We start from the raw sequence: 12,593 nt of genomic DNA on the forward strand, positions 1-12,593 counted from the left end.
ATAAACACAATACACATTTAAAAATAAATCTTCAAAAAAAAGAAAGCAGTTTTTAAAATCTCTCTATGGATGGGTGGATGGATGGATGGATTTGCAGGAGCCTGCCTGCCTGTGGAGGTCAGAGGACAGTCGTGGCTATCAGTCCTCACCTCCCACCTTCTTTGAGACATGGTTACTTTCTCTCTCTCTCTCTCTCTCTCTCTCTCTCTCTCTCTCTCTCTCTCTCTTTTTGGTTTTTCGAGACAGGGTTTCTCTGTGTAACCCTGGCTGTCCTGTAACTCACTCTGTAGACCAGGCTGGCCTCGAACTCAGAAATCCACCTGCCTCTGCCTCCCAAGTGCTGGGATTAAAGGCATGAGCCACCACTGCCTGGCATGGTCACGTTTTCATATGTCAGACTAGTTGGACCTTGAGCTTCCAGGAGTTCCGCTGTGTCCACCTTGCCATCGGAGGACTGCTTTTGCAGATGTGTGTCCTCTACCAGCTCTGGCTTTGGGTGAGTTCTGGTGATTCCCAAGCCCTTGGGCTTGCTGTGGCACACAGTTTATTATCTCTCAGCCTGAATGCAAAAAAGTATTTTTCTTGCATTCTTGCTTTCTGCTTCGTGTGTGTGTGTCCACATGTGAGGCACAGTTCTCATGAGGAGGTGAGAGGACGATTTTCTGGGATAGAATTCAAGTCATCAGGCTTGGAAACAAGTTCCCCTCCTTACTGGGCAATCTTGCTGGCTCCCGGTGAAGAATTTTCTAAGGAACCAAAACTGCATTCTATACCACACTACGCCACCACCATTGGATTGGAGTATTTGAGAGTTCCCAGTGCCTTACAATCTGCAGCCCCCTCTCTTTGACATGGGTCTCATCTTACCGGAATCTGTCTTTCTGGTGGGGGATTTTTTTCAGGAATTACTGTTTCAACACAGGTGATCTTCTCAACATCTATTGAACCTTTCTTACTGCCTCTTCTCTGAAGGAAAGAATGAGGAAGAAAATGGAGAAAGGTTACGAGTGATCGAGCCACCAGATGTTTACACAGGTATCTAATCACCCTCTGTGGTGAGGTGGTACTGGCAGCCTAAAAGAACCTGGTTTTTTGTTTTTGACTCAAGGTCTCACAATGTAGCCCTGGCTGGCCTAGAACTCACTGTGTAAACCTGAGTGCCGGGACTAAAAGTATGTGCCACTGTGCCTGGCAGAACCTGTTAGTTTTAAACAAATCCAGCATTTTATTTAACCTTTAAATGCCAAATGGGAAGCAGATAACATAGAAGAATAAATGATTATATGCATTATTGTTCCAGAAATAAAAACGCAATGTCAAATTCTTGGATTTCATTCTCAAGAAGCATAGAGTGAGTTCTTACTAACCACACAATTCCATGGTAAGACATTCTGAACAGCTTCTTAACATATTTGACTTTTCCCCTGCCATGACTGTGCCTACTCCTAGGCTAGGAAATATGTTTTCAAGTTTGATGTACTTAGCTCTACTAAGTTCCTACCTACCACATATCTCATTTCTCACAGAAGATCCAAGACTATGGTGAAATTTGGACTTCTCATTTGGGAAACTTACCCCACGTTCAAAGTCATATTCATAGTATGAAAGTTTGTGTACAGTCAAGAGAAACAGGCGCTTCTTGAAGTTTAAAGGTGATGTTTTCTTTTTCTGCTGGGAGCGCTTCAGAAAGATGCTCTCCAGTATCACTGCAGCCATGGCTTCCTCTCTCTGGAACTTGTTTGTGTACTGTGGATAAGGAAAGTTTTTAAGGTTCTAGCATAGTCATCTTTGTCCTACCTGGTTCTGCCTCAGCCCTGCTCCCTGTTGTAAACAAAACACAAATATACAACGCTAGCAGGGAATCTTGTTTCTTTCTGCCTGAGCTCCTTCTTCCACAGTCCCCCCATCTTGGTCAAATTTCAAGTACAGTGAACGCATACTATTTTTTTTAAAAAGATTTATTTATTTTATGTGTGAGTGCTCTATCTGCATGTACACCTGCATGCCGCAAGAGGGCATCGGATCCCTTTACAGATGGCTGTGAGCCACCATGTGGTTGCTGGGAATTGAACTCAGGACCTGTGGAAGAGCAGTCAGTGCTCTTAACCACTGAGCCTTCTCTCCAGCCCAAACTCATACTATTTAACCAGGGGATTGATTCTACATGGTGAGTTTACAAAACTGGGCTTCTTGGGTAAGGGAACTGAATGCTCTAGAGCCCGACAACATAGCCCTGGGTGGTCAGTAATGTCTAGACACCACTTTACACTACTTACCCCTTTATGACACATGTTTCTAATCTGTAAACAGCAACATTTTCGGTGAAACTGTTGACCCTGGTATTCTCAGAAGGGATAATTCAAGTACCAGAAACCACTAAGGCAGATATTAAACTTTCAGTTCCCAGGATCCTAAACAATGATGTAATTTTTCAAAATTGGACTCACTCAGGTCTGTAGCTAAAACATACGTCATCACCTATACTTATAAATACACAGTGACTACCATCCAGGTGATTTAGCCCATTGTCAGCTAACCAGGGTATAAAGGAGAGAAGCTTCGTTTTCAAGCTGAGACCAGCTTTCCTACAGTAATTTAGCACTTTGGCCTCCCTCTCCCCTTCCCTTAGACAGTTTCTTTTAGATGGCACGAGGTATAAATGATGCATCAATGGAGCAGTGGTTAAGAGAACTTGTTGCTCATGCAGAAAACCAGCATTCAGTTTCCAGCACCCAGATGATGGCTCACAACCACTTGTAACCCCAGTTCCAGGAGATGTGGTGCCTTCTTCTGACTTCCTTGGGCATCAGGCATGCTAGTGGTGCATATATGTTACTGCAGGCAAAACACTCATTTTTTTTTAAAGATTTATTTATTTATTACATGTAAGTACACTGTACTTGTCTTCAGACACACCACAAGAGGGCGTCAGATCTTGTTACAGATGGTTGTGAGCCACCATGTGGTTGCTGGGATTTGAACTCTGGACCTTCAGAAGAACAGTCGGGTGCTCTTACCACTGAGCCATCTCACCAGCCCCAGGCAAAACACTCATAATCATACACTAAAATAACATCTATTTTTAAAACAAGTGACATAACTATGTTGCTGTTAAGGATGCCAGCTGTGCTCATTTTGGAAGAACAGTGCTTAGAATACTCCAGAACATTCCACAAAACCATCAAATGCTTTTCTGTGGTGCTGAAGATTGATGCCCCAGCATAGCTCATGCTGACCTTCAACTCATTTGGTAGTCCAGGCAGACCCAGACCTAGACATCACATCAATCCTGCTGCTTCAGCATCTACAGTGCTATCTAGATTACAGGCCTGCCATGCCAGGCACAGCTCAACAATGACTTCTTCAGACAGACAGACAGACAGACAGACAGACTCTCTCTCTCTCTCTACCTAACAATTCTAAACTTTCACTAGAAACATATGTGAAAAGATGATAGTCATAAAAATGGACCACAGAGTAACAAAAAATTCATTATATCTCCTTGGAGCTTTGTTTATAATCAGAGGCTCGTTCCCTGCAAGGAGTGCAGACTTTTGTTTTCAGGAAATACCTTTTGCTTTTGGTCGCACTATAAAAGCCAAATAAGTAAAGTTGGGACTTTTATTGTTTTTTTTTTTTCCTCTGAAAAGGTGATTTTTTTTTTAAAGCAGGGAGAGCAAGGGGGGTTTTGGTTTGGTTTGGCTTTTTGGTTTTTAATTAAAGTTTGGTGCTATGTACAGTTGTTTTGCTCTTTCCTGTGGTGTAGACAGCTGTATTACCATGCTGAGAAGATAAAAATGGATTACAAGACTGTCAGAATGATCTCTGCCTTCTGTCTACGGCACAGCTGCCGCCGCCTTCTGGCAGTGGGTTGGGTTAATATTTTGTTGGTAATCTTTAGAAAGAAATGATGTAGAAATGCAAATGTTTCCATTCACCTTGCTATATAACTCCCCTTTCTTTCTTTTTTTAAGATTTATTTATTATTATATATAAGTACACTGTCGCTGTCTTCAGACACACCAGAAGAGGGCATCAGATCCCATTACAGATGGTTGTGAGCCACCATGTGGTTGCTGGGATTTGAACTCAGGACCTCTGGAAGAGCAGTCATTGCTCTTAACCACTGAGCCATCTCTCCAGCCCATAAGTCCCCTTAATTGCCTTCTGCCTAAAATGGACTCCCACCAGAGTGACAGGCCATCAGTCCTACCTTCAGTTTCAGCTCAAACTCCAAATTTCCACTTAATAGCATAATTCTTCATTACTCACAAGTAGTGGTAGCATGGCAAACCTTATACTCGTCTTATTAACTGCTATGTCATGGAGTAATAAGTCATTGTTACTTATTATTTGGTTATTACTTATTAATTGTAATTAATAAGCTATTATTTATTAATTGCAATCAATGATGTATGATTAATTATTGATTGTAATTAATAAGTCATTATTACTTATTAATTACTAAGTCATTTGTTATAATATCACTCTTGCTTCATGATGAATTACAACCAAGTACCTCTTCATAATCAAAGACCCAAATTACGGAAGGCAAAATAAAACCCTAAGGAAATTGAGTAGCATAAGCAGTAGAGGGTCAAAAGCATCCCAAGGAACCATATCCATTAGTGTGTGTGCTAGAGAGTAAAGTGCTTTTACCTTCAATTATGCTGAGTGCTCTAAGTGGACACATTCCCTGCTTAGACCCAGTATCAGTTTCAGTCCTGATACCTGCTCTTATGTACTGTAAGACATGTGCTGCTGTTGCCTCTGCCTGTCTTTCTTTCTTTCTTTCTTTCTTTCTTTCTTTCTTTCTTTCTTTCTTTCTTTCTTCCTTCCTTCCTTCCTTCCTTCCTTCCTCTCTCTCTCTCTCTCTCTCTCTCTCTTTCTCTCTCTTTCTCTCTCTTTCTCTCTCTCCCTCCCTTCCTCCCTCCCTTCCTTCCTTGAACAAATCCAATTTGTACAAGAGGAAGACTTCTGTCTGTCTCTCTCAAGTGCTTGTGTTGAGGAAAGGTTCAGTGCTGGTCTACATATGAGGAAGTAGCCACCATGGCCCTCTGAGCAAGAAGTGAGATGGTCTCTACCTCTAGACCATTGAACTGCATAGTTACTGGAATGACCATGGTTTGCTATCCCTTTGTTCTTCTTCCTTTCCTTAGGATGCAATCCAGACTCATACAACCTAAAAATATGGTAGCTCTTCCTTAGGTCTACTAGCCAATAATATAAGAGAAGAAGCATCTATCTCAGTGTCTTCCAGAAGGCTGGCACAGTGCAGCTCTTTGATAGCAGGTAAGAGCCTTGGAGCTACTTATTATGGGAAGCTCTAATTTTTGCCTCTAGCAATTTCATTGACCAATAGAGGCCATCCAAACACACACCAAAAAAAAAAAAAAAATACACAATAGAGCTGACCTTGCACATGTTAGTCAAGGAATAAGAGACTAGGTGGAAACGGAAGTAACAGAAATGTCACATGTACTGAGAGAGGCTCATATAGGTGATGAGAAAGGGAGAAAATCTGAGTTGGTTGTGTGACATATAGTGTTGTCACGTTATTACAATCCAAATACAAGGAATATACATAGCCACCTTTTCTGCAGCCCCTCGGCTCTACATGCAGCAGTAGAATTAAAAAAGAGGAAGCCTATTAGTAAGAGTTCAGTTAGCATACAAACTGCACTATGCCGAGGCATTAATAGTGATAGCACTTGAAGAGTCAATAAATGAAAGCATTACTGGCAATTATCCTTGCTTATGATAAGATGGAGCACTACTAGAAACCACACTGGCGCAATATGCAGTAAATGAGCCAGCTTGCCTATGATTGAAGACGGTTGATGAGAAAGCTATGAGTCAATAGTACTCCAATAGAACTACTTAACCAGAACATCAAAGAAGTAGCCTTTTCTCATTAGTTCTCCTTTAAAGCTCTTGGTAATTGGCCATCAAGCATCTGGCTATTTCGATTTTTTTTTTCCTCTGTAAGGAAATGGAAAAGAACTCCTGTTCTAGTGTCGTCTACCTGTCAGGCACTTTATATTATTTTGCCATTTATGCTTGTGCTGCTGGGGAGGAAACTCAGGACCTTGTGCACACTAAGCTAGAGCTCTGCCCCTGAGCCCCACGTCCCAGCTTCTGACCAACGTCTTCCATGGCTTATTTCATTTGTTCTTGACAACAAACCTAATGAAGCTAATACGTGTGTGACTGTGTACCTTGTCCACCTTCATCCATCTCTAGCTCCTGCTGTATCTTGCAGTTGCTGTAGCATGCTATTACTTCCCAGGTTGATCTCCCTCCCCCCCCCACAAGGTTACATTTAGCTAGGTTGTTATTAAACTTTCTATGTAGTCAAGGATGACCATGGCCTTCTGATCTTCTCTTTCCTCCACCTGCTGAGTGTTGGGATTATAGGTCTGCATCCCCATACCCAGTTTATGTGGTGATAGTAAACCCACTGGCTCTTTTCTTTTCTTTTCTTTTCTCTTCTCTTCTCTTCTCTTTTCTTTTCTTTTCTTTTCTTTTCTTTTCTTTTCTTTTCTTTTCTTTTCTTTTCTCTTTTCTTTGAGAAGGTCTCACTACATAGCCCTGGCTGTCCTGGAACTCTATGTACATCAAGCTGTCTTTAAACTCATAAGATTCCCCTGCCTCTGCCTCCCCAAGTGCTGGAATTAAAGGCATGTATCATCATACTGGGGCAGAAGAAAGGTCTTTACAATGTCATGCCCATAGCATCAAAGCAACCCACTTGTTAGCTGTAAGTTCTCAGGAATCGCTGCTCGGACTCGACTGAAACCTACTCACTTTGTGACCAAATTCATGATGAAGACTTCCCTTTTATTGGGTTTATTTTTCAACTGAGTTTTTGTTTCCCTTTGGGTAAACACTTATTTTTCCCTATTATGTCAAAATAATGCAAATTCGTTGTAGAAAATGTTTCAAGTTTAAGGACATTAAAAATAAAAAAATCAATTACAAACTTTAGATAGATAGATAGATGTGTTAGAATTTTGGCATCTTTTTTCTTTTTTTCTGTGCATTTTTCTTATTAAACTTGGAATCATATTGCACATGTTATGTGTAGTTTGCTTATATTTAAGATTATCTATATATCCATTCATCAATCCATGCACCATACATCTTGTAAAAAAAAAAGGTTCTAAGGGTGTTTGTTTGTTTGTTTGTTTGTTGTTTCTCTGTGTGGCCCTGGCCGTCCTGGAACTCACTCTGTAGACCAGGCCTGCCTCTGCCTCCCAAGTGCTGGGATTAAAGATGTGTGCCACCACTGCCCGGCTCTAAGATTTGTCTTTACCATTATTCCTAGCCATGGCTGGGAAGTATGAGTGTCATCTCAGCACTCAGGAGGCTGAGGCAGGAGGATCATATAGTGAGTTTAAGGTCAGCCTGGGCTACACAGTGAAACCGGGTCTCAAAATCTAAATAACAAGAGAAAGAACAACAATAATAATACTAATGAGGATGAGGAATTGGAGAGATGGCTCAGCAGATAAGAAAGGTGCTTGCTGCTCTTCCAGAGGACCCAAGTTCAGCTCTGAGCATCCATATCAAGCGTCCTGTAACTCTGACACTCTGTGAAGGCATCATCAGCACACACTTGTGCATGCATATTCACTATACAGACACCACACACACAAATACCCACACACATCCCAAATACAGGCACATATGTCATATATATACTGACATACACACACACACACACACATACACACACACACACACACACACACACACACACACACACACATATATATATATATATATGTACCATGAAACCACATACACACACCATGTACACACAGACGTAAGACAAAAAGACACACATGCCATAAACACATGCAGACACACCACAATATATAAAGGAATGTGAAAAATTGTGTGTACATTTTGCTACATGTTGCCAAACTACTCTCCAGAACTAGTGTACCAATTTCTGATCCTAACAGCATGCTTTGAGAAACTGAGTTCTTTTCCTCTACATCTTTATTTCATTTTCACATCACTTTTCAGTCATTTTTTTTTAAACTCTGGCTTTATTCTACACTAACTTTTTCACACGCCAGTTTATTTTAATCCTCCATTTGTCTAAAACTCAATTCCTCGTAACTCTCTACAATTTCTTCATAGGAGTGAGGCTGGATTCTCATTTTGGAGAAGGTCAGCAGTGTGAACTGTATAACCCGAAGTTTTTGCATTTCGGGGCTTATTTGAAGAGGGCTTTCAGGGAGTGGGCAGTGGGGAAGGATGCCCGTGTTTAGACATTCCAGGTTTATAACGTTCTAAGACGATGCTCCATTACTGTACATAAACCTCCGCAACAAACTGAAAGTTACACGTGGCCCAATTGTTTCAAGCTCCTCAGAGGTGTGTCCCCTCCCCCTCCCCTGATGTCTTCATGCATAACCAAGCAGGTTTGGAGTACAAAAAAGTCAAAGTCTCCTCCATAACAACAACTACTTCCTCCTCCTCCTCCTCCTCCTCCTTGAAACAAGGTCTTCCCCTGTAATTCAGGTTGGTCTGGAACTCTAGGCAACCCTCCTGCCTCAGCCTCGTGAGTGCTGGGATTACAAGTCTGTACCGCCTCCTCCAGCTCTTCTTATGTTCTGTTATACGCTGAATTCTAGCCATCCCTTATCCTCAGGGGTTAGCAATGAGACCTCAGCATTGCTGAGAGAAAAGTAGAGACACCGATCCAGATGACCCTTTGGAGAACGTCCAAACTTTGGGTTTCAGATGACATGTATCTAAGTGACTTCCTGCTATGGCTCCAGACAACTGATAAGATACTTTATAGGAAATTTGCTCAGATGGAAACAACACATCATAGCGCCTGCTTCAGTTGCACCAAGACCCTACAAGTAGACGGAAAGTTACACTAGTTCTCCCCATAAGGCATTTGCAAAGATTCTAAACAAAACATCAACAGCAATAAGCAGCAAATAGATTAAACAGCCTAAATAAAATAGAAGTCAGGTGGATGTGACAATGTCCTCATGTCATCCTAGCATGCAGGTGAGTAAGGCAGAAGGACAAGTTTGACACTAGTCTGGGCTACATAGCCTTGGCTAGGTAGGCCTGACCTTACTTCCAAATGAAAAGATTAAACAGTCTACAGTGGTAGGGCAAGCCTTAAGTTCTATCGCATAGCTGTAACACTTTAGGTTACCATGACAATTTGCATTTTGTGGCTTATTTCAAATACTTGAGAAAGGCCATAGAGCCCTTGCCTTCAGAAGTGTGGCACGCAAGACGAGGGAAGGAACAGAGCTAAAGCATATACCTACCTAACAGCATAAGAGGATGGCTAGGCCTTGAGCTGCGTGCATCCACCCCACCCTCTGAACTGCTGCCACTCGCTCAGCCCTTGGAAAAGCTTGGCATGGGTTAACCCTTCCAACATTGAGAGCTGGGTAGTGAGGAGCATATGATCCCACTCGGGTGTCTGGAGGCTCACTTCAGAAGGTCTCCATCAGCTTGATCTGAGCAGAGTCAAAAATTCACTCTATTTGCCCCTAGGCCAACCCTAGTGGGCACTGGCAGGACTCGGGCAGAACTAAACTAGTACTGACTGCTGAGATCCAGCACTTACTCTTGCCGGAGGCCTCAACCACTTTATATTTATTTACACTTGAAATCCTGGCAATGATCTTCCAGAGCAAAGTAACAGGCATGTGGGGAGGGGGTAAGAGAAAAAGACAAGGGAGCCTGAAGAGAAAGGGGCTAGACAAATTTGATACAATTTAAAGGCTGTTAAGCGCTGATTCTGGATCAGGGGATACTGGCCAAAAGGAAGAGGAAGGGGAGGGAGAGGAAAGGAAAGGAGAGGAGAGGAGAGGAGAGGAGAGGAGAGGAGAGGAGAGGAGAGGAGAGGAGAGGAGAGGAGAGGAGAGGAGAGGAGAGGAGAAATAACAACGCCAAGAGAAAAGGCAGCCATGCACATGGTAGGTTAACTGTAAAAGGACAAACCTTTCCGCAGACCACGGGTTGGCCACACGGTCTCAGCTGAGGCAGAGGCTGCGTTCCGCTGGCTCTGTTTCCTACCCACTGTTACCACGAGGCTGCCTCAGCTTCCACACAATCCTTCCTCATAGCCAGCTCTCATCCTGATACTATCTGGCCCGTCGGAGGCCAAGACAAGCTGTCCCCACCCTCTAGAGCACGGACCTTTCCTCAGCACTGCCGTTGGGTACACAGGAGCTATTTTAGCTTTTTGCAGATGAAATGTCCTTTTAGAATTCCTCCTTCTAAGGTTCTCATTGATACAAGGATGCATTTTGTGTCTTCAGACAGTGTTTGGTGAAAATGGCTCATTTTTACCCTGCTGCTGCCTGTAGTGTCTCATTCCCATCGAGAGCTGCAGAGCTCCCTTCCCAACATTTGCTACCTTTTCAGACGGTCACCTCAGGTCACACTTTCCTCTTCCTATAACCACCCCACCGCACTCGCCGTCTTCAGAAGACATTTTATGTTCCCCTCCATCATTGGAAGGGAACACCAGGGCCTTCTGCTGGTGACACTCCCACTCTCCATGAGCGTCCTCCAGCAGTAGATATATGGAACCAGCCATGCTTCCTGTCCGACCTTTGAGAGTTCCACAAGAAGTAATTATGGCCTCTGCCCAGGCTCTACCTCAGCCCAAACCCACCTCAGTTCTGACTTAATGCAGGTAGCTCCCCAGACGTCGTGAGATGCCAGGACTTGGAAGGTGGGACTTGATCTCTGAAGACTCTGGACCTGGAGACATATTCTTACAGTCCAGAGAGGAAGGACAGTCTGAGCAAACCCCACCCTTTCGCAGCCACTCAGTTCCCTTTTTTTGTTTCCTGACTTAAACCATTGCCCTTTTTTTTTTCTCCTTAGCAATATGGTATCTGATTTCGAGCTGCTGTCCCTATTCCACTCCCCACCCCCAACTCTCTACCCCCACCCCCCGACATTTGCCTGGGACCTCTTTACACTCAAGAGTCCAGCTCTGAGAGACTCTTCCCATTATGGTGGTGGTTGAGTCTCCTAAAAAGATGGGGCTGGGCTGAACAAACAACAGGTCATAACCAGACTACCCTCTCTGGGGCAAAGGAATGACGTACCTAAAGGACTGTGGGGGACGATCAGCACAGGAAGAAGAGAGATGCCAGTGTCTTTAAGGTCTCCTGTGGCCTCAGTAGGGGAGAATCGGGATCACACAAGTCAACTTGGAGGACAGACAAAGAAGGCTCACTCAGAGACCCTGAAATACATAGCCGGACAGAGGTAGAGACAAGACTTCCCTGCTGAGTCATTTTCTAAGAAAGCATTTTTCTTCTGCAGATAAAGATGCCGGAATATAAGCCCACACAAGGACTTGTGCCCTTCCCCATTTTTTCAAATGTTCTTTTGTGACTATTTTACCTTCAAAATTCAGCCTTATGAGCTGAGCCATGCTGGAAAAAATATATAATCCCAGCTACTGGGGTGATGGGGGACAGGACGATCACCAACCAGTTCAAAGCCTGGACAACATAGGAGATTCTGTCTCATTTATTTCCTCCAAGTCAAACAAGGTACAATATTTTCTTTGATTCTGTCACCTAGCAAACAAGACTAGATGTGTTCTTTAAAGCCTGACTGTTCCCTCAGTGGGTCCCAGGTTTGTGTCCCAGCTTCCATCTCCTCCCCAAGGATTCCCCTAAAGAAATGTAGCCAATATTTGCCACATGATGGTGGCAGAGGCTCTGGTGACTGATCTTTTCTGTCTTCTCTTATGGACCACTTTCATATTGCCTTACAGAGACATTACACCCTAAAACAGAAACATATTACTGATCCCCAAAATTGGTCAGAATTTGGAAAGTACTGGGAATTTTTTTCAAGCATTTGTAGAATGGCAAATTGGTAAATCACTACATGGGTATAGATCAATGAGCACCAGAGCGATATGCCAGCAGGATACTCCAGGGTCTCCTGCTATTAGCTCCTAGGCCTCTTGCTATCCCCTTCTGCATTCTGGCCCATTTGTCTACTTGTGGTTGCCTCTCTTTCCCTGTGTAATATGCTGGCTAAGGCTAGGGCTATATCATATTAAACAGCTTAAAGATGGAATTCCAGCTTCACAATAACCATGTGTGTGACTTTTAGACAAGTGCATTTAAGGAAGGCCTCTTGTGCCTCAGTCTCTTCATTTGTACTAGTAAGCAGCTCCTGAAATGGACAGGATTTAAAGAGGCAGGCATAAACCAGACACGGTTGCACATACCCATGGCCTCCACCACTCAAGGATCTGAAATTCGCAGCCACCTTCAGCTACGCAGGTGAGTTTAAGGGCAGCCTGGAATTAGTGAGGCCCTCACTGTCTTAAAGATAGCTGTTATGATCCACAGGTCACGAGAGTAATATTATGTGATGTTAAAAGGAAATTAGGTTCCGGAGTCATAACACATGGGGTATGCATTCTGAAGACACTGCTACTGACACTGGACAAATGGTTTCCCGTGCCACTGGGAAACACCACGGCTTTCCTCACCTGGAAAATGGAAGGAGCATCACCATCTTTCTCCTAGAATTACTCGGAAAAGTCTACTTTCAAACTCAGC

General features: G+C 43.3%; 1 protein-coding gene across 4 annotated transcripts in view; it reads right to left on the bottom strand.

Annotated features, from left to right (window-relative positions):
• Positions 1–11,287, bottom strand: part of Btk (Bruton agammaglobulinemia tyrosine kinase) — a 41,295-nt gene extending 30,008 nt beyond the window's left edge. The window contains exons 1-4 of one of the 4 annotated variants that reach the window (XM_006528483.4): positions 11,112–11,287; positions 10,670–10,758; positions 1,576–1,746; positions 868–966 (exon numbers count right to left, since the gene is read on the bottom strand). In XM_006528483.4, the coding sequence (XP_006528546.1) occupies positions 868–966; positions 1,576–1,716 (240 nt within the window). In that variant the 5' untranslated portion in view covers positions 1,717–1,746; positions 10,670–10,758; positions 11,112–11,287. Of the gene's footprint in view, positions 1–867; positions 967–1,575; positions 1,747–9,990; positions 10,194–10,669; positions 10,800–11,111 lie in introns of those variants that run through there. The other 3 variants (XM_006528485.4, XM_006528484.4, NM_013482.2) reach the window with 3 other exon arrangements.
• Between the last annotated feature and the right edge of the window lie 1,306 nt (positions 11,288–12,593).

Source organism: Mus musculus, chromosome X (assembly GCF_000001635.26).
Source record: "Mus musculus strain C57BL/6J chromosome X, GRCm38.p6 C57BL/6J".
NCBI lineage: Eukaryota > Metazoa > Chordata > Mammalia > Rodentia > Muridae > Mus > Mus musculus.